Source organism: Octodon degus, unplaced genomic scaffold (assembly GCF_000260255.1).
Source record: "Octodon degus isolate 3935 unplaced genomic scaffold, OctDeg1.0 scaffold00238, whole genome shotgun sequence".
Lineage (NCBI taxonomy): Eukaryota > Metazoa > Chordata > Mammalia > Rodentia > Octodontidae > Octodon > Octodon degus.
This window is the reverse complement of record NW_004524814.1, coordinates 2,348,135-2,370,537: the sequence shown is the minus strand read 5'-3', so window position 1 is coordinate 2,370,537 and position 22,403 is coordinate 2,348,135. Positions and strand designations below refer to the sequence as shown.

The 22,403-nt window shown below is 35.7% G+C and overlaps 1 protein-coding gene across 2 annotated transcripts in view; it reads left to right on the top strand.

Annotated features, from left to right (window-relative positions):
* Homer1 (homer scaffolding protein 1) overlaps positions 1-22,403 on the top strand; it is a 156,730-nt gene that overhangs the window by 31,022 nt on the left and 103,305 nt on the right. The window contains exon 1 of one of the 2 annotated variants that reach the window (XM_023706047.1): positions 18,087-18,092. The exons of the other annotated variant lie outside the window; for it this stretch is intronic. Within the exon in view, the coding sequence (XP_023561815.1) occupies positions 18,088-18,092 (5 nt within the window). The 5' untranslated portion in view covers position 18,087. Of the gene's footprint in view, positions 1-18,086; positions 18,093-22,403 lie in introns of those variants that run through there. 2 annotated transcript variants of the gene reach the window in all.

Below are 22,403 nucleotides of genomic sequence, written 5' to 3'. Positions count from 1 at the left end.
ACTGGATATCAAACCCAGATCCTTGACCCTGCTAAGCAAGTTCTCAGCAATTATCTTTTAAAGAGATTTCTAAAGGGCTGGCCAGATAGCTCAGTGGACTAAAGTGCCTGCTTAGGCAGATGCAGGGACTGGGTTCAATCCCAGACTGGGTGTCGTTTTATCTTGAGAGGCTGAAAACAGCAAATAGCATCACTACAAGTTTGATCTGTGTAGTGAGACCCTGTATGCCCTGTATTAAATACATTTTAAAAATATTTTAATGATAAAATTCATGTTTACCACATTTGTTACTCTTCCTTTGAGTAGATCCAGATATTGCTCAAAATTCAAAGAACAAAATTAATAATTAACAATTTTAAAGTATCTAATTCAGTTGCATTTTGTACCTTTATTCTTTTTTGAAGAATTATCTCCTTTATTTCTAAAAGGTGTTTTTACTGAGTAGAGAATTTTAGGTTGATGGCCTTTTTATTTTTCTTTCTCAACTTTGAAAATACTATTCTGCTATCTTCTGGCTTGTATTGTTTTAAGCGTGAAGTCTGCTGCCGTTCTTATCTTTGTTTTTCTATGTGCAGTTTGCCCTGCTTTTCTAGTATTTGTTTTAAGCAGTTTAATTATGGTGTCCCTTGATTAAGTTTTGTTGATGTTTTTGATAGTTGGAGTTTGTAAAACTTCTAGGGTCTGTGACTTTGCAAGATCACCAAATTTGGAAAAGTTTGAATATGAAATATTTTCTCCTGTCTCTCTCACCTTTGGGGGTTAGGCTGCTTGACTATTACTATATTTACATTGATAGATTTCTTTTGCAGGATTTTTTTTTCCTTGTGCTTCATTTCTATTTCTCTCTTCAAGTAGTTTTTTTCTTCTGCAGTACCTTAGCTGCAGTTAAGCTCCCAGTCTGTTATTCATTTAAGATCCTATATTTTCCATCTTTAGAAAAATGGATACTTTATGTGTTCAGGTCTGACTGCTGTACTTTTTCCTGTGCCATCTCGAAAATCTAGAACTGTAGTTATAAATTTTTTATTGTGCTTGTTATCAGTTCTTATATGTCATTTCTGAGTTTGTATTGATTTTCTCACTATAGGTGGTACTTTATTGATACAGTTACTTAACCATACTTACCCATAGACTATTAGATATTCAGAATCTTACCTTACTCAATCCTTATTTTTTTTAATTCTTGTAGATATGCTTAAGATTTGTCCAAGGACTAAGTTACTTGGAAAAATACTATCTTTCAAAGCTTGTGATAGAGCTGTGTTGTGCAAGACCAGAGCAGCCTTTTACTCTGGATAATTTTAGCTCATTAGGGAGGAGATGCCTTTATTGGTTTTTTGCCTAGTGTACCATGTTCTTCTCACCTTGTTTAGGTAGAACATCAATAATTTCTCACTTATATAAGTCCTGGGGATTGTTCAGCTTTGTCTTTCTTTTGGACTCAACTGAGGACATGAGAGAAATCTATAGGCATTTTAGAGTGCTCTTTCTATGCAGCCTTCTGTGTTCAGCTCCTTTCTCACTGTGGGTTCTTCCATATTTTCAACTCCTTGTAAACTCAGGGCTCTGGTAGTGCTCAATTCTCTGTACTGTGAATCTCGAACCGGTCTGCAGTGAGGTGGGAATATTTGTAAAGCAAGATTGCTTCCTCTCTTTCAGCATTTACTGTTTTATTCTACATGTTCATTGCCTGAAACCTGTTTTGTATATTTTTTCCAGTGTTGTTTTTATAAGGTACAAGGATAGATCCAGTTCCTGCTATTCCATCAAGGGCTGGGGGCAAATCCTTAAGTAAATGAACGAACAAATTAAAGTTGTAATTGTGACAAACATCACAGAGGAGACATTGTTAATACTTGGGAGAATCTAGCCCCATACCTAGGTAATGATGGGAAAAGCAGTTAAGATGGAGAAAATGACACTTATTTTAGAAAGATACCCATCATAAATAATAAGTAGTCATTTAGTTGACTATTTAGACTATGTTAGTCAATTAGACTATGTTGTTGTCATGCTATCTTTTTGTAATCTTGTTTCTTTGCATTTTTTCATGATGTTTGTACAATTTTTTTTTTTTTTTTTTTTTTGCGGTACCAGGGATTGAACGCAGGACCTTGTACTTGCTGGGCAAGCACTTACTCTACTGAACTATCTCCCCGGCCTCGTTATTTTTGATTATTTAGGAACATTTTTCATTACTTAATGGTCTGCCTCCTTTGCCATCGAGACTATTAATTTCATAAGGTTAATTTGTCCCTTTTTCTTGGTATTATGCCTACCATAGTACCTACCTGAATAGTCAAATACATCTTAAAGGAATGAATAAGATACTGATACTGTGTTTCATATTAGAGGTTTATGGCTTAGGGCAAGTTGATTTAATTAGAAAAATTAGTATTTTCATTCTGTAGAAGGGCCTGGTTTTAAAAGGTTTTTCTTATTATTTTTTAATATATTTGGTACAGTGTCTCACTATGCAGGTCCTCCTGTTTTCAGCCTCCCCAGCTCTGGGATTGTAAGTGTGCACCACCATGCTCAGTCTTGGTGACCAGCTCAGCACGCCCAAAGGAGGGGCCAGTGTGGCATGCCGTTTAGGGTAGGTCCCTGCACTTGCCTAAGCAGATGCTTACTTAGTCAATTGAGCTATCTTGCCAACCCAAGTATTTTCTAAAATTGATATAAAAGTACAATAACCGATATAGCTACAATACCAATCTCAGAGGGGATGAAATAAAATTTATTTTGCTAGCATAACAGTAAGAAAGTGATTATGATTTTTGAATTGGTTGCTGAGTTAGTCAAAAGTAAAGAAAAAAGAATTAAGTTTAGTTTTTATAACCATATACTATTTATTATCTTCTTTGGGAATAGGGAGAACTCAGGCCATGGCAGTGGTGCTGGACCTTTTAAAGACTGCAATCCAAAACACTTGTTTATTGCATGTAATTAAGCTTGAATACAAGGTTCTAGTTTAGAAAAAACAACTTGTACATTAAACATTTTTTGTCTTGAAAGAAAAATAACACGAGCCTTAGGTTTGCCACTACTTGGCCATGGAAACAGTCTTGTATTTAAATTATAGTAATACTAATGCTACCTGTGACCCTTAGTGAGTTAAAGGTCCTCCTCCTCAAAGTCAAGTTTTTTTTTTAAACTCTAGTGTTTTTTTTTATATTATAGAGTTAAAATATAAATGAGAAAAAATATGTATATGTGGTGTTTACATGTAATAAGAATTCAACAAAATGTTAGTTTCTTTTTCCACTTTGTTTTCCTCTTCAGAAACTTCATTTTTATAACAATGTTTTAACTTTTGGATGACATATTGCTCTTTGTTTAGTGAAATGGGGAGAAAAATTGTCTCACTCGATTACTTTTTTCTGTATGTGGAGGTCACTAGGGATTGAACCCATGGGCACGCTACTACTGAGCTACATTCCCAACCCTCTTATTTTTGAGACAAGATATGTTATGGTTCGTGTATAGGTGTCCCCCCAAAGCCTCAAGCAGTCTGCAGCAGCTCGTATAGATTGATCACTGTGAGTGTGGGGGCTGCACCTGCTTGGAGCAGGTAATTTGCATTACAATGTGAGTAGGGGGAACAGGTTAACTACCTGAGTTGTGACTGGTCCCTTTGTTCTCTTATTCTTTGCGGTCACCATGAAAGATTGCTCTCTGCCATATGCTGCTCTGCCTTGGAGCCAGCTGCATATGGACTGAAACCTCAAATGACTGTGAGCTAAAGAAACCTTTCCTTCCTTCCTTCGTTTTGGGTGTCCGATATTTGTCCTAACAATGAGAACATTGACTAGGACAGGATCTTACTAAGTTACTCCTGCTGGGCTTGAATTTGGCACTGCTGCCTCATCCTCTCTAGTAGTTGGGATCACAGGAATACACCACCAAGCATAGCTCTTACTACTTTTGAACAGTTGTTATGTTTTATTCTGTGATGTTATTTTTGAGCTTTAATTTTCACCAAATTACACTATAGTTGAAATGCCTGGTTGTTGAACATACTGCCTGTTGTGGGTTCGTAATCAATATAGGAATCCAAGTAGCCAGTTAAGATTTGAAGGTCTTTTATAAGCTGAGCTCAGTGACCATCAGCATAGACCCCTGTTTCAGAGTCCAAGTGAGCGGCCCCAAGCAGAGAACATTAAGAGTATATAAAGAGAGAGAAAACAAAGAAACTATGTCATACATCCTGCTTGTCAGATTTTTTTCCCTATACATCTGGCTTTTTTTCCTGGTATTGCTTAAGGTCAGTGCTTTCTCAGGGTACATTTCCTTTGTATGGTTACTTGTTTTGTGCATAGGCTTGTATTTGCAACTCTGGAGTCAGCTAAAGTTTATCATGGCAATACTAAGGCTAAGAGTCAGGGTTTTGGCCATCACACTGCCTAAAATTAATTTAATCTAAAATGGCTTTTATTGAGATTTTATACTGGTTTTCAGTAATTCTGTCACTATTAAAGAAACATACTTTTGGAGATATATGACTAGACATTCATTTTTAATAGAATTTGGAATTATAAAGTGGTGAGTTAATAGATACTAAATGGATGAAACTTTGTCATCTTTTTTATTAGTTTTCTATGTCTACTAGCAAATTATCATGAACTTAGTGATGTGTATAAAACAACATGCAGAGGGCCTTCCCCTTAGCTCAGTGAAGCAGTCAGGCTCAGGTTGCTGTGGTTTGATCCCCACAACTCAAGCCAGCCAAACCTGCCCTGAAGGCATTCGGAGCCAAAAAAAAAAAAAAAAAAAAACACAAAAAAAATATGTAAGGGCTTTTTTTGGGTTGGGGGGGGATTTTTCTTTTTTTGCTACCACAAATTGAACTCAGGACCTTGCACTTCTCAGGCAGGTGGTGTGCTGCTGAGGTACATCTCCAGCCCTAAAACCACACACATCTATACTCTTACATTTCTAGAGGTATACACACTGTAGGGGAGAATGGTTTCCTTGCCTTTTCACCTTCTAGAGCTGCCTTCTTGGTTAATGACCTCACCTTTCATTTTCAAAGCCAGCAACATATGCATCTTCAGAACTCCTGCTCCTCATCTCCATCACATCACCTTCCTCTATTGTTGTCTTCCTCTCACAAGGACAGTTGTGATTGATGTTTAGGACCTACCAAAGTAGTCCAGGATACTCTCAATCTCAAGGTTTAGCTTAATCACATCTTTAAAATCCCTTTTATTAAAACAATATCTACAGATTCTACCTCTTAAGACCTAGATATCTTTGGAGGCCATTATTCAGCCTTCTGTGATCATTTAAGGAAGTTATCAACATACCACACTTTTCAAGGGTTATACTTTTTTTAATACAGTCCTACTTGTCAGTTTACTGAACTCTTCTTTTCTATCAGCTGTTTAACATGTTTTACCCAGTGTAGTGTATCTTCCTGTGTCCTTGTCACAAATACTTAGTTTTGATGAGTCACAAGAAAAAGCTTATCTTAAAAGTCAGATCATTTTCAATAACTTCATAAGTACAGTATTTTCTCAATTAGACCATACATCTCATTTTAGAAAACTTATTTTTATGAACCTTTAGCTTTCCTGACTAATTGTGTGTCTGTGTGTAGCAATTCTGTTGTGCTTCAGGAAGCTTTTACAGAAATATATGCATCTTCCCCATTATTATAACTAGTAGAATTATACTTTGAAAAGTGAAGCAAGACATTTTTCAAGGAAAAACTGCTTTATTAGAGATCAAACATTGTGAACTAGCTATAACATTTTATCTCAACAAGGCATTTTGAGGTGTTAAAATAATATTATGGTTAATTTTTGACAGACTGAAATTATTACTTGGAGTGACACCCAAAGGCAAATTAAGGTCATTGCACAGAGCATGAGTTTAAAATGATCCAGGTTGTTTGACAAAATGCAGCATAGTTTCAAGTGAAGCATTTCTAGATACTAATAATCAGCTTTGTCTTCTAGTGCAGTTTGCTGATCAGTGTAAGGATGACAACTCTCTAGTCTACATCTCTATAAAGTTCCATTTAGTACTGTTATTAGGTTACATTCCAGTTAGATTCTTCACATTTTTTTGGGCTATCCAACAAAATTTTCAGTGGCCTACTAATTAATAGATTTTGACATGTACAAGCCGTCTATCCTTCTATAATATAAACATCAAATATTAAAGTATAGTTATTAGTTGTCAAAAGTCTTTGAAAAGAGATTACACTGTGGGCTGGGGAGATAGCTCAGTGGCTTAAGCACCTGCCTGGTAAATGAAAGGTCATAAGTTTGGGTACCACCAAAAAAAAAAAAAAAGCAAGAGAGACAGAGATTACATTAAGTACATGGGGGCTGAGGAGGTAGCTCAGCAAGCATAAGCGCCTACCTGGCAAGCACAAGGTCCTGAGTTCCATCGCTGGTACTGGAAAGAAAAAAATACATTAAGTGCATGTAAGTGTTCTTCAACAAAGGCATAAATAAACTCAGTACAGAACAGTTGTGGAACCTTGTATTGGAAATTATAAGATATAGTTTGTAAGATGGACTTCCTAAAATTGCTATATATACTTGCCTGTCAAGCTTAAGGGCCTGAGTTCAATCCCTGGTTCTGCAAAAACAAAAAAACAAAAACAAAAACAAAATTGCTATATATGTTCCAAAGTATTAATTACAGATATTAGTCAGAATAGTCCTTGCCATATTATTTAAAAATAATAGTTCTTGTACCCAGACAGCCATTTTTTTTTAGCACATTTTCCATCCAATCTGTGGCATACATAAAAGGTTTGCCTTCATTACCTTGCTGCTAGCAGACATTTCATAGAAGAATGAGAATAAAACTAAATACTGATAAAGATAAAAAGTGATAAAGCAGTCTTTTGAAGCATACTTAAAATTCTGGGCTGAATTTAAATTTAGGCTTTACTACGGAGTTGTTTTCTGTCTCTTATCTTTCATTATAATTAAAAATGACCATACTGAACAATTCATGCCATTTTCTTCTCTCAGATTATTATGTATTGCCTCCAAAAATCTGTTGAATACTTCAGAAATTTCCCTAAACCCTGTTGAAACACCTGAAAAATGTTAAATGACAGTTATAATGATTACTTTTTATTTGTTTGTTTTGGTTGGGGGTGGTTCAGACACTCAATGCAGTTTAGATTGGCCTCAAACTCCATTTAAGTCCTCCTGCCTCAGCATCCTGAGTGCCGGGATTATAGGGGTGTACCACCACACCAGGCTTGTATTGGTTACTTTTTAAACACAGTGGTAATTTCGTCATTCTCTTGATTTTAACAGATTGCTTATAGCAGAATGTTGTTGTCTTTGAAGTCTGTGGTCTAAAAAATTCATATCCAGTGGCCTAATATACAGCTGTAGTAGTTGATACATTGTGTAAAGTTGAGAAATTAAAAGCTTAACTAAATCAGCTCAGCAATTCCACTCCTTAAGGTATAGAGGCCCCACCCTAGAGTGACTCATCACTTAAGGATATAAAAGAAAACTAATAAAGGGTGGAGTATTCCACTTCCTCAGAGGAGGTCTGGGCCAGTCAGCATGGACACAGTCGGCTTGGATGCAGTCAGCTTGGACATGGTCTCCTGGCTTTGATTCTTTGGCTTGCACCTTGGATCCTTCAGCCTTCTGATGTAGAATTCAGTCTTCTGTTGCAATCCCACCAGCCTCCTGATACAAAGTTGCACAAAACACTGCAGTGAGTTCCAGATCTTAGACTAAATCCTTCAATCTCCAGTGTGCAGATGTCCTCTGCATGCTTCTGTTGTGAGCCAATCTTGTAATTTCTTATACATGTGTACATCTTGTGTTACATCTGTTCCTCTAGTAAAAGCCTGACATTACAACAGCCAATAGAAGAAATAGTGCAAGAAAATGTGAGTAAAACAGTAAAGCTTACCTGTACTGGCCAAATAACCATGAAGAGAGAAAAACCCTTGTTGACTAGTAAGTGCTAAATTGAGAGACAATGAATTTAAAGATGTTTAGAGTTTACTGTATGTTCTACCAAAGCAAGTACAAAGACAAAGTTTAAAAGTTAAAATATTTAGATGTTTTACCAGATGAAAGTAACTTGTGAGTAATCTGGTCTGTTTGTAATTATTGCAGCATCTTTGGAAATAATCCTGGAAATACAGAATGTTACATAGAGAGCTAGGCTGCTTTCTGATCATCCTTTTATTATCACTTTAGGAGATACCTCAAGCATTTCTGTAAGGGAAAATAACTGATCTGTATTTTGATAGAATGATTTCACTTCTGTAACAATAAAATAAGTGAAAATAGTAAATAGTATTACACTGATATATACTTTGGTCTTTGAGACTAGAAATTGATTAATTCTGTAATACCTCATAGGCTAGATTTCATCACAGTTTTCTGAAAAGGATAGTTTGATAGGAAGTATATGTGTATTTTGATAAAACATGTTTTATGTATGTACAGAATGTTATACTTTTTCCTCCATTGTTTCCCCATCCTCCCCCCCCCCATTATTTTGTGAGGGTATATACTGTGGATCAAATTGAGGGCCTCACACTTGGCACCACTGAGCTATATCTGACCCTGGTTTGGATTTTTTATTTATATTTAGGTGTTTAATACAGGATCTACAGGGTCTCACTGTGTAGATTGGACTCATATTGCATAGTGATCCTCCTGTTTTCAGCCTCCCAAGCACTGGGATTACAGGCTGATGCCATCATGTCTAATCTCAGTCACCTTCTCAGTGTGCAGTGGGGGTAGGGCCCGCACGGCACCCCTGGCCCATGTCTGGCTGGCTCTCTGGTTTTGGTTTTTTGTTTATTTTATTTTATTTTGAAGAGGAAAACAGTAAAAAGGATACAAAATTTTTAAAAAAGATAATAGGCAATTAACTGGTTAATATACTGCATATTGTTATCTTAAAAGTAGTTGTTCAGGCTGCAGTATGAAAGATGGATCAAATAGTATAAGCACAAACCAGTCCCTTAATGAACTAAAATAAATTTGTAGTATAACTGTCTTAGCTATCTTGTGTGTATGGGTATGTATATATTTTCGTTCTTTTCTCTTTTGCCCATTTCAGTTGTTCTCTCCTTTTGGGCAGTTTCTTTTTTTTTTCCACAATATCTATTCTAAATTTTGGAATTTATTTACTCCTTCAGTTTCTTACACTAGGGAGATAATGCAATGTTTATACATGGGAGTCGGATTTATTTCACTTATGATCATAGTCTCAAGTTGTATCCATTTACCTATAAAAGTCTCGAATTTTTCCTTCTTTATGGCTGAGTAGTACTCCATTGTATAAAAAGACCACATCTTTTCTTATCCATTCCTCCATTGATGGGCATTTGGATTGTTTATGGGATTTAGTTGTTAAAAATATAGCTGCAAATAGCTGTAAATACGGCTATACATATATAACTGTGGTATGATGTCTTTAATTCTGGAAAAATACCCAGAAGGGAAATAGCTGGGTTCAATTTCCATAGTGGTTGTACCAGTCTGCACTCCCACCAACAGTGAAGAAGGGTCATTTTTGTTCTTTTTCTGGCAAACAGTCTAACAATCTTCTGGCAAAAGTATTTAGTAATTTAATTCTTCCAGCATTTATTAAACATCTGCGGACTAGGAATAGGCTTGATGACAGTAGTGAACTCAGGGTCTTATTTGTGATACTGGGGATTGAAGCCAGTGCCTTCATGTGGTGTTACATCCCATTTTCATTGTAACATATGAGACAGCATCTTCACTGTTCTGTGTTTGAATTCATGAGTTATCTAATCTGTGGCTTCCCTCCTTTGGCACAAATGGTTGAATTTTATTTTAATTAAAAACTTTTATTTATTCAATTTGTTAACAAGGTCTTGCTATACAGCTCAGACTTGTATTGATCCTTCTGTCTCAGCCTCTGCTGTGCTGGGATTAGAGGCATGTACCACCATGCCCAGTTTCCAGGCAGGCGCTTAGACTGCTGAGCTATTTACCCAGGCCCTAAAATTGTTATTAAATGATTTAATGTAGAACTTATGAAAAAAATGCTGTTGAGATATATCTGAACTGCAAAAGATTAAGTACTATCATCTTTTTGCCACCATTTTATTCAATATTTGCTATTTATAAAGCATTCTGATTTTATTATATTAGATCTGTAACGTTTTCTACGCAGAATTAGTTTCTGCAGAGAATCTTCAGTGTTTTGTAAAGTGAGAAGTTCTTACAGGACAGTTACAAACAACATTGAAGAAGAAAAGATGATTAGAGGTAGCAGGTGTCCAAGATGAGACCACTAAGGGAAACTGAACAGATTGAGTTTCTTGACAGATGAGCATGAGGTGTTTTGCACGTAGTCCTATTTGACTTAACAGCAAGGTGCTACCCCCCCACAACAGATAATAGTGAGCCATGGAGAGTTTCTCTTACCAATCTGCTGACAGTCAGGAAAGAACTCTCAAATCTTAATCCAGTGAAGGCATTCTTCTAGAGAACTGAGATGAACCAAAATTTACCTTCTGATTTACTACCATTACAGGTGAAAAGAATATAGTCTTAAAAATTTAGTTGTTTACAGACTCTTAACCAAATACTTTGCATTTCTCTGCCAAAGTATAAGCAGACTTCTGTTAGTGACAGATTTTCAACCTAAAGATGAAACTAGTTATGAATTGAAAACATTTGAAAAAACATGAAGGGCATCTGAACTCAGTATGTACAGACTTTGTCATTATTCCCTATACAGTTAACAAATGTTTATGTATTATTTACACTGTTTTAGGTATTATAAGTAACTCAGAGGTGATTTAAAGTATTTCTCTTGAGCCACAGAGATAGCTCAGCCCTCTAAGCGCCTGCCTAGACAAGCACAAGGACCTGGGTTAGATCCCTCAGTATCACATGCCATATGAGTCCCACCCCAGGCTCTCCATGCCAGTTACTAAAACTGGGCATGGTGTTGCTCACCCTTTATCCCAGTGCTGGGGAGGCTGAAACAGAAGGATCACAGTGAGTCTGAACTGCATAGTAAGACCCTGTGTCAAATACATAAAAATAAATACATAAATAATTTGTCTTTGCATTCTCATTCTGGCATCCTTTAAACTTTAAAATAACTCTTTTAACCTGATAAAGTTTTCTGTACTTACAGCTACTAATTACAGCTGGCTAACTTCTTTCTGAGTGGTCTTTAATCTATCTGTAAATCTACTAACAGCTAGTATCTGGTACACCCTTAGTACATGTGCATACATACATATATAGCGTTGAACATCCTCAATTTTGCAAGATTATACAACTTTTATATCATTTAATTTTTTTCTGCTGAAAAAGGGACTATCTTAAAAATAGCTAAATGTGATTTAAATTTTCTATTTTTTCAGCTTTTCAGGTAACAAAAAATGACAGATAAAACTTCGATCAGAAGATGTGTACCAATTTAAGTTGCATTTATAAGCCTTGTAATATGTTACTTTTGCTTAAACGCAGTTAGCCATAGAATTCCAAATAAATACATTTCTAACTGTGAAGGTATTTAACATTTCATACAAGAATAAACTAGATTTGAGACTTTATCCCTACTTAGCTTTCCTGGCTTTTTTTCTTTAATGGTGACCCTTGACACTTAAGTTATATCCTCACATCCTCATCCCCTCTTTTTTTTTTCCTTTGGTGGAGCCAGAGATGGAACTCAGACCCTTGCGCTTGCCAGGGAAGCACTTATTCTTTTGAGCCACCTCCCCAGCCCCGCTCATCCCTTTTATTTTGAGGTAGTTTTAGTAAATTGCCCAGCTGAGCTCACATTTGAATTCTCCTTCCTTAGTCTCCCAAGCGACCAGAATTAGAGGCATGTGACTTTAAGTTGCAACTAGATTGTGTCCAATTTAATGGTCACCAAGAGTAGTTTAAAATATAAAATAACCAGTGTATCACACTTGCTAAGGGTGTTTGTGTATATGTATTTACATGTGCTTGCCATAAGGTAAGTTGCATCATGAACAAAAGATTTAAAAGCCAGAGCATTCAAAATACTTTAATGTTTATGAAAAACTGTGCAGCAGGTATACAGTCCCACTTTTTTAGTATAGTACAGAGGTCCTAAGTCAAAGTAATACAGCAAATGATATAATTATTTTTAAAGATGTAAGTGAAAATGAAATTCTGCCTCAAGTCATAAAACTACAAATTGAATGTTATTTTTTCACTTGTCAAAACAGGATTCTTTTTCATTTATGATAAAATTCATTGTTAGTAAAAGTTTAAAAAAAACCTGACACTGGGGCTGGGGAGATAGCTTATCACTCTTAAGTGCCTGCCTGGCAAGCACAAGGACCCAGGTTTCATCCTGTGTACCACATGCCGCACCAGTCCCCAAACCCTGGGCGCACTGTGCTGGTCACCAAAACTGGTGGTGGTGCACACTTCTCATCCCAGCAATAGGGAGGCTGAGACAGAAGGATCACTACAAGTCTGAGCTGCATTGTGAAACCCTGTACTAAATAAAGATTTAAAAAGAAAAAAAAATCTCAAAGATGAATGTTGTACTGTATATTTTTATGTATACAAACACGTACTAATAAAATAAAATATGTAATATAATCCCCCCCAAAAAAATAAAATTAAAAAAAAAAACCTGACACTTTCAGAAGCACTCACTGGAAATATAAATTAAAGTCTTTCCAGGGAAAACCTCAATGATACATAGCAAAGGCCTTTAAATTTCTGTGCATATCCTTTGACACAGCAATTCTGCTTCACTAATTTAACTTAAGGAAAAGATCATGGACATATGCAACAGTTTATAAGGATACTATAGCACATTATAATGTACAAAAGAGTGTAAATTAAAAATGTCCACTAATATTTGGAATGTTCATGTAGTAGAATAGTATATAGACATGAAAACAAGTTGTAAAATATTTGGTGACCAAATACGTTATGAAAATTTGTAAGAGTGGATATAGTATTCATATGTCACTGTATGCATATGAAAAGTGCATAGAAATTATACTTACTGCAGTATGCCATCCCTCTCTCCATAAACACCAGAAAGAGCTTTCTAAAAACCCCAGCTAGCATTAAAATATTCTAGGAAGAAAGGATGGAAGCAAGTATGGCCATTGAAGTTGGTGAGGAGAAGGGTGTTTAGTTTTTATGTCTGGAACTTTTTTCACTTGTAGAGGTCATAGTAATACCTACCTAAGTCAAATGGGTAATGATTAAAAATCTTCCATGGGCTTCACATTACACAGGGAAAGCCAAAGCCCTTAGTGTTTCTGCACATGAGAAACTAGGGCCAGAAATACATGAATTGCTCCTCAGTGTCGCTAGTAATCAGGGATATTCAAATTAAAAACAAGGAAATACCATTTTATGCCCATCAGGTTGGCACAAATTAAAGATGTTACTTGAACATGGTGTTATAATGTAAGAATGTAATACAGTCATTGTTATTATTTTACAGTGCTGGGGATGGAACCCAGGCCATCCTACATGCTCAAATTTATGTATTTTAACAATCTATCTTTTAACATGTACTTAATGTAAAAATAACTGAGCTATTTTATATTCTTTTTTCATACTAAGTCTGAAATCTATTACATATTTTGCATTTGGAGCACATCTTAATTTGAGTGTTAAATTTTATTGAAAGTGCTTGATATGAATTTAAGTTTCCTGAGATGAACCAAGTTGTTTCACACATAATTAAAATTTTTTCAGTAGATGAATTATCAGATAAAGTTTAAGGTTACTTCTTTTCCTAATTGCTGTAGGCATATTTCAAATGTTAAGCAGCAATATGGTCAGTGTCTACCATATGGAATAGTGCAGTTCCAGTCATAACATGTACTGTTCCATGTAGTTATATTAAACTATATATATATTTTTTTTCTTAAAAACATGGCTGATTCAAATTTTGCAGTGTCAATAAAAACTAGAGAAATAGTGAGTATTGTTTTGAGCAATTTGAAATATTAAGGATAATAGAAGGAATAGTTTAATATCCATGCACCCATATTTTGCACATGTTAACCTTTTGCTATACTTTTGTCTTATTTTTAGACTATTCAGATATTAAGTAGATTGAGTAACCACTCATTTTGTTTGTAGCAGGTGTAAAAGTGTACGTGAGAATATTATTCTGTGAAGGTAATGCTAGAACTTAAATGACCTTATAATGTTTGGTTCATTTTTAGTTTTAAAGAATTAGATGTTTATTAGCAAATAACTTATTGTAAATTTTTGGTAATGTGCCACCTATGTTAACAAAAATGAAATTCCAGATTTCCATAGTGCATACTGTCAGTTCTCCAAGTTTAACTTTATTTACAAGAAGCCATCTAGGAAGAGTATTTAAAGTTGAATTAAACTGAAAATACAGTACTAATTTTAAATGTAATTTTGAAAATGAAACTTTAAATGTGTCAGGCATAATTTCTGGTACATTTTTAAACACACAGTATTTTATGGGTGAAATGGATGAGAGAAGCAGATAATGTTTCTGGCAGTATATTAATGACCAAGCCAAGTTCTGTGAACACTTGACACTGATGGTGTCACTTAAAGAAATACATTAAGTAGATTTCCTTGCTCTTTACTCTGAATGTTACCATACCCTTAGTCTTTTAAATGCAGCTACTGAAAAAAGTACTGATCTCTTTTCATAATTTGTGACCTACTGAAAGAATTGAAATTAATTTTTTTTTTTTTTTTGCTTCCTCAAATGCCTTCAGGGCACTTGTGGCCAGCGGGAGAGTTGTGAGGTTCGAACTCCAGCAACCTGAGGCTGACAGCTTTGTGGAAGCAGCCACTTAAAGGACTGAGCTAGGGCCAGGCCCCCCTGAAATTAATTTTTTAAAAAATTCATTAAGAGAAAGAAATGATATATAAGGAATATAAGTTATGTTTGTGTATTTTGTCACTTAATTTCTACATGGAATTTTTAAATTTTTTGCTGTCCCACTTAAGATATGCCAGTTAAGCAACATACTTGATGTCATGAAAGTATTTCTGATGTTCAATTATAATGTGAACAGTGAGTGATTTAATTCAAAACTTTTTATTTGAATGTTCAGTTAACAAGTTAAAAGACCAAAGAATTCAGATCATACAATTTTTTAAAATCTTTTTAGGGACTAGGGGTATGTAGCTCAGCAGTGCAACACCTGCCTGTAAGCACAAGGTCCTGAGTTTGATTTCTGGTAGCCCTCAAAAAATCCTTCTAGAAGACATTTTGCAGTTAGTGGTGTCACATTTTAAGTCTGTAAAGCCTCTGTTACTGCAGTGCCACTTTATAGCTTTGTATTTGCTTTGTTGTAGTAACTCAGATTTTAAAAAGCACACATCTGCTATGTTTTTAGTTCATCACTAGATGGAGCTCTTGAAGTGTAGCTCTTAAAGCGTTGATATTAGAATAACCTGCTTTCTGACATGTAGGACTAAATGTTAAAATAGGCACCTAACCTGCTGGAAGATAACATAAGTAAAACGCTTACATTACAGGTGTAGGTAAGGACTCTGTGAACAGAACCCTGGTTGCACAGGAATTAGTAGCAAGAGTCAACAAGTGGGATCGTAGCAAATTAAAAAACTGCACAGCAAAGGAAACAACCAGAAAGTGTAAAGACAGTCTGTAGGATGGAAAAAAAAGAAAAAAACACAACCTGTTTGCCAGTTATGCTTTAGACAGGGAACTAATATCTAAAATCTATGGGCTGGTGAGATGGCTCAGTGGTCTAAAGCACCTACTTAGAACAAGCTCAGCAAAGCATGGGGACCACGGTTCAATCCCCCAGCACCACATGCCAGCCGGCCCCGCCCCCTGGTGGGCTGAGCTGGCCATACACAAATAAATAAATCAATAAATAAAAATTAAAAAAAAAACGTATCTGGGTTTATTAAAAAAATAATAAAATCTATGAAGAATTCAAGAAAACTAGACCCCACTTCAACTAAAATGAAAGACCTACAATGGGCAAGTGAATGAATAGATACTTTACAGATGTATACATGGCCAATAAATACATGAAGATGTTCAACATTGTTGACCATTAGAAAAATGCAAATTAAAATAACACTGAGATTCTATCTCACCCCAGAAAAGGTGAAAGGCATGTTTATATTTCTTTTTTTGTATTTTAGGGAAGGGTCTACAGGGTATTAAGGGTCTCACTACTTGATCGGACTGGTAATGATCCATCTGTTTACAGCTTCCCAAGAGCTAGAATTACAGGCATGCCCCACCACACCCCGTCTCATTGCTGCCTCCGCGCACCCCAGGCGCGGGGCTGGCACAGAAGGCCTGGGGATTGAACCCTGACCCCTGCACCTGCTTACAGGCACTTTAATCTGCTGAACTATTTGGCTGGGCCCCTATGTTTGTATTCTACCATTTGTAAAGATACCCTTTTTAAAAAAATGTTAATAATGGGCCAGTGATATATCTCAGTGGCACAAGCACCTGCTTGGCAAGTGCAAGGACCTGAGCTTGATTCCTGATAACAAAAACAAAAAATGTAATTAGTACATTTGCAGCACATAATGATTAATTCATTTGAGGGAGTTGGCATATGTAACATCTCAATATTTTTTTCCATCCCTGTTTTAATTAAAAATTTTTTACCAGCTTTGTTTTATCAAGTTAGTTATCATAAACAGATTAACAGCCAGACTAATAGGCCAAAATCTACATACAACAATTACACTAAATGAAGATACACTTTTAGATGTATTGACCATGCTGGATTACAGTAACTTTTTTCTTCTATTGCCTATCTTTTATTGTGTTTCTTATATAAGGGAAATGTTCAGTATTTAAACTTCGTAAAAAAAAAAAAAAAAACCTTAATACTTGTACAAAGGCTTTAAAAAATAGTAGTTCAAGCATTATAAATACAAGTAGTACCATAGTCCATTATCCTATATCCTTCATCCAGTTCCATCCCCTAAAACATCTACTTTTTTTAAATTCTTTTTTTTTTGTTGTTTTGGGGGCTTTTAGGTAGTTTGGTTTGGCTTGGTGTTTTGAGACAGGGTCTCTCTTTGTAGCCCAGGCTGGCCTCAAACTTGCAGCCATCCTCTTGCTTCAGCCCCTGGAATGCTAGGTGTAAGGTGTGCACCACCACGCCTGCCAAAAATTCCAGTTCTTTTGATTGTTGCCACCATGTAGCTAATAGGCTCATACACTTTATTAGTTAAAAGGCTTTGGAAATTAAATCCTTGTAGCAGAAAGCCCTAAGTGAACTTTTGCTCTTTCCATATTCTGTTTTCCACTTCATCCTCCCCCATCTCAGTGCAGTTATTTTATGTTTGTCTGTTGACTAGCTCTACAATTTTAAATAGGAACTCAAAGTTCTAGTTGTTAATACCGTGGAATTGTGTTATGGAGTTAGTGAATAACTAGTCTAGCTAGCCAGTGGGTTCTGGAGGACCACTAATCATATTTTATTGGGAGGCATGTTATTGTAGTTTTATTACATGTAAGCCTTTTATCATCATCTTTTTTATATTTATATTTATATTTTTTTTAATTTTATGTATTTGGTACAGGGTCTCACTATGCCACTTGGACTCATAGTGATCCTCCTGTTTCAGTCTCCCCAGTGCTGTGATTACAGGCATGCACCTCCATGTCCAGCCTTGGTGACTTGCTTGTTGTGTCCCATGCTAGGGGTGGGGTCAACAGGGCATATTGATATGAGGGATTGAACCCAGGTCCTTGCACTTGGCTAGGCAGGAGCTGAGACCACTGAGCTATCTCCACAGCCCGTCATTTTCATATTTTAAAAATAACAAGTGTTTCAAGTAGGAAATATGTTTCATATCAGAAGTCTGGAGTTAGACTGATTAATTTGTTCAGTTACATAATCAAGGAACCAGATTCTTTGTTTTGCCTTCTGCTGTTATTAAGACTATTGGCCTTGTTTTCAGATATGCTCTCCTTGTAGTGATCAGATGGCTTCTTGGATGTGTACTTAAGAACATCTGTGCTTGTGTATGTAATTATCTCTTTATGAGTCTCCGTAGAAGCTTCCTACAAACTTTTCCTAGTGACTTCATTGACCAGAAATACTTCAGAGTTACATTTCAAAACCTAATGCTGGCAAGAATGGGGTTGCCATGCATATCTGAAGCAAAGCTGTCAGTTGTTGATGGGAGGTGGAGTATGTGAGATTTGTTGGGGAGGAGTATGGAAGAATAATTGATGGGTAGTCAGCCAACACTGTCTACAACACTGTCAAATCCTCAGTGAAACTATTACAACTTTGTTGTTATTTGAAGCCATAACCTTTTTCTTTTTAATGTTTGCTATATTGTCTGTTTGTACTTACATATCTGAAAAAGACCTTTGTAAATTTGGCATTAAAGAGTCTGGGAAATGTATCATTTCTCTTTTTTCTCTTCAATTTGTATTTATTTGACTGCTTTTATATTTTGGAACAGATTTATTGAGTAATCACAAAGTACTTGGAAAAGTATAAACTTGAATAATAAATTTTAAATAGCATTGTCACTTTTTTTTAATCAAAGGTATCTAAATGTTATGTTAACTTTTCACTTATCTTAGAACTTGTATATCTCTTGAAAAATATTTTTTCTTTTCAATATCTTATGATCTTTATTTCTTATTAAATAGATGTCTGAGAACTAAATGTAGTAATTCTTTATGTGAAGCCTGATGAGTTTAAATTAGATTTATTTATTTATTTTTGTGGTACCAGGGATTGAACTCAGGACCCTGCACTTGCCAGGCAGGCAGTTATTTTACGGAGCTATCTCCCCGGATCTAAATTAGATTTATTTTGTGTGTGTGTGGGGGGGGTGGTACCAGGGATTGAACTCAGGACCCTGCGCTTGCCAGACAAGCGCTTATTCTACTGAGCTATCTTCCCAGCCTTAGATTCATTTTTAAAGCCAAATTCTAATTCTTTTTTCCTTGGTTATCTATACTTTAACATTCTTCCAATTTTCCATATCCACCTTGTTTTAGAATCTGTCATGTTTACAGAATTTTAAGATGAAGAACTTTTGAAGTCTTCTTACACTAGTTTTCCATCATTAATGAACCAACAGAAAAGCTCTCTTGCCCATTCTCATACATGTGTGAGAACTCACCAAATAGATGATTTTCCAGAATAAAAATCTATGCCTATAGTTTTGCTGTTCTAAGCTATTTTAGACCATTTTATGCCAAATCTATGTCCTTAAAATTTGAGTTTTATATTAAGGTTTAGTTTTGTAGAAGATTAATGTTTGAGTATTTATAACAAATATCTATTAAAGAAATGATACTATAGTGACTAAAGCCTCAATTTTGTATTATCATAGATGTTTTCTAGTAACCATTACTACATAATCAGTAATATCTGTAAAATGATACAATATCAAAGCACTTTCAATAAGTTAATATTTACCTAAATATTTACCTAAAAATTTATCTTTTTAGTCTCATACTGTGGTTACAAGTATTTATAACATGTTGAAACATGAAAAAGGCCTTGGGGTTGAAATAATTTTCCACATACTGGATTATTCAGAGTTTAAATGTGTTTATTTAATACAGAACTTCTTAGGATCTTTAATAGTGTAACGTGCATTATAAATATTTTAGAATATTCAATATAAATGTATTTAGGTACAAGGTTTTGAATAGATTAAACAAATGTTTCAGACTGTTCCAAGGAACACATTTTGAGAAACAGTAATATTTGGCCTACTTAGTATTTATGTGAATTATTGTAAAGATAGTGTGTCTAACCTTTATTTATGTGCTGTCCAGTTTGAGATGGTTTTAACCTTAATGCTCGGACACTTGGGACAATCAGTTTCAAATAAATTTCTGGTTAAAAGGATAAGCCTGATTTCAGGTATAACTTCTTTAATGATTTCTTTTACAACTTTCTCTTAAATGAAATCTATTGATGTGCATAGTGTTAAAATGTATCTTAAACAAACTGATCAAAAGATCTTGCAAGTCCCCAAACTTCTCACCCTAGCCTGGCTGCCCAGCTGTGACCAAATGTTTTTAGGTTCTTCCCATTTAGTTCTACATGCAAACTGCAGATTCTGTATTTGAGTTCAGACAGCACAGAGTTCCTTCCTTTTGTTTCCCTACATCTCAGCCTGTACTCTTGTTTTCCATGCTAGCTGATGGCACTACCATCTTTTCAGTCACCCAAAGTATTGACCCAGGAGACTCAGATTTCTCTTTCATCTCTGGCATCAGGATTCCTCAGCCTAGGCACTGTGATGCTTGAGACTTCATGGTTTTTTGCTGTGCAAAGCAACCCAGCACTTTGGAAGAGATTCAGCAACCCTGACCTCTACGATTAGATGCCAGTAATGCTCCTTAAGTTATGACAACTACAGTGTCTCTAGACACTAAACTGTACCTTGAGGGACACATTACCCAACTTGAAGACAACTGCTCTTGATCCAGTTGTTGTTGTTGTGTTTTGTTTTGTTTCGGAACCGGGGATGGAACTCAGGTCCTTGTACTTGCCAGGGAAGTGCTTACTCCACTGAGCCATCTCCCCATCCCCACTCAGTTTACCTTTAATTTTGTCAAATGTTCTCCATTCCTAACCTCATTATTTTCATCTATCTATCTATCTATCTATCTATCTATCTATCTATCTATCTATCTGATTCTTTAGTAAGATTCTGACTAGTCTCCCTGTGCCCAGTTTTGTTCCCATCCAATCTTCCTTTGCTGCGGCCACATTTACCTTTCTATGGTAAAAAAAAAAAAAAAAAAAAAAATAAAAAAAAAAAAAAAACTTTGTTTATAATTTTAGTTGCTTTCATTGAAGACCTTCATGAACTGGTTTATTTATTTCTTGATGTTTTGCTTCATTAATCAAAGGCACTCGCATTTAACTGATATTCTCTTATACCCAAGTGTGCTGTGCCCTCTTCCTACTGTGCTGTAATCTATTTTGGATTCTTCGTAAGCATCAGGCATTAGTTTCTCCACCATAGTCATCAGTCATTTAATTTCAGACACTTTATCATGCTGAAGAACATATTATTGTTATCATATCCATTTTTCACTGTATTGAATTTTTTTTTTTGAGAGACAAGGTCTCGGTGTGTAATTCAAGTTGGGCTTGAATTCACTATTTAGCCCAAGCTGTCCTTGAACTTATGGAAATCTTCCTGTCACAGCCTCCTCCTGAGTGCTGGGACTGATATAGAAATGATATATGACCTCCAGATGATACAGGGGGAATATTGTAACTCCAAACCTGTTAGATGTCAGATATGCCAAGTTTGTGTTCCTTGGAGTTGAAGTTGAAGAGTGAATTCTAAGGGCACTACAGGTTAAGAGTAGGAAATATTTATTGAAAGGGAGAGATACAGCTCTTGAGAAACAGGAGTCCCAAATGGGTTGCCAATTAGCCCACTTCTCATTATAGTTTATAAGTTTTATAGAGCAAAATCATGACGTGAGTACATGAGTCTAAACTATGATCAACCAATAAAGTTGCAACTATAGCCAATTAGGTAATGTTCTGATGGGGAAGTAAGTCATGGAAAGAACAAAGAACTTTTTAGGAAGTTATGAGTCTTAGGATCTTGATCACCCACTGGAGTGACTGATGTCTTGCTGGACTTTATTGGACCAGGTATTAACCACTTATCCTTTGGGGAGGCATGTAGGCCTGGTCATTCTGTCTTTTTGTGAAGGCTGACCTCTACCAGATGTTCCTCTAGCCACAGTTGTAATGAGTGCATCTTTGCGTTGACTCTCTTGAGTTCATGGCCTTATCTAACTACCTATAATATTTCTACCTAACTTAGCTGTCTATAATAAGATTAGAGGTATACACAACCATGCCTAATTCAAATTGAACTTTTCAAGGACAGGGGCCCAACCCCATTCTATTTATCCATCTATTCATCCATCCAATGCTGGGTATTGAACCCAGGAACTGCATGGTAGGCAATTGCTCTGTGTCTAAGCTACACCGCCAGCCTTCATCCTGGTTCTTTTCATGTAATAGATATATTCAATAAAAGTTTGAATCATTTAGTAGTATGCCTGGTCAAATGCAGTAGTGTTCTCATTACTTCAGGGAATTCTGTTCTCTGTATTAGCAGTGAAAGCTGTTTCCCTAGTCTTCATCATCTAGACGTTGATAAGTCAGCTTTTGATAACAGAAATCTTGAATTATAACGTTCTTGAGAAACAGTTACTCAGCAGATAATTGAAGAAAACTGCATTTAGTTAATAGTCTTGTGTCATTTGCATATATTAACTAGTTAAGAGATTTGTATTTTTTTTCCCAAAATTTTATTGATAAACAGCAATGAGACAGTTTCACATCAAATCGGAAGTACAGTTTCAACAAATAATACACTGCATATATTCTTCTTAGTGGTTAATTGCTGTACAAGATGCGGACTTGTGATCCTGTTTAC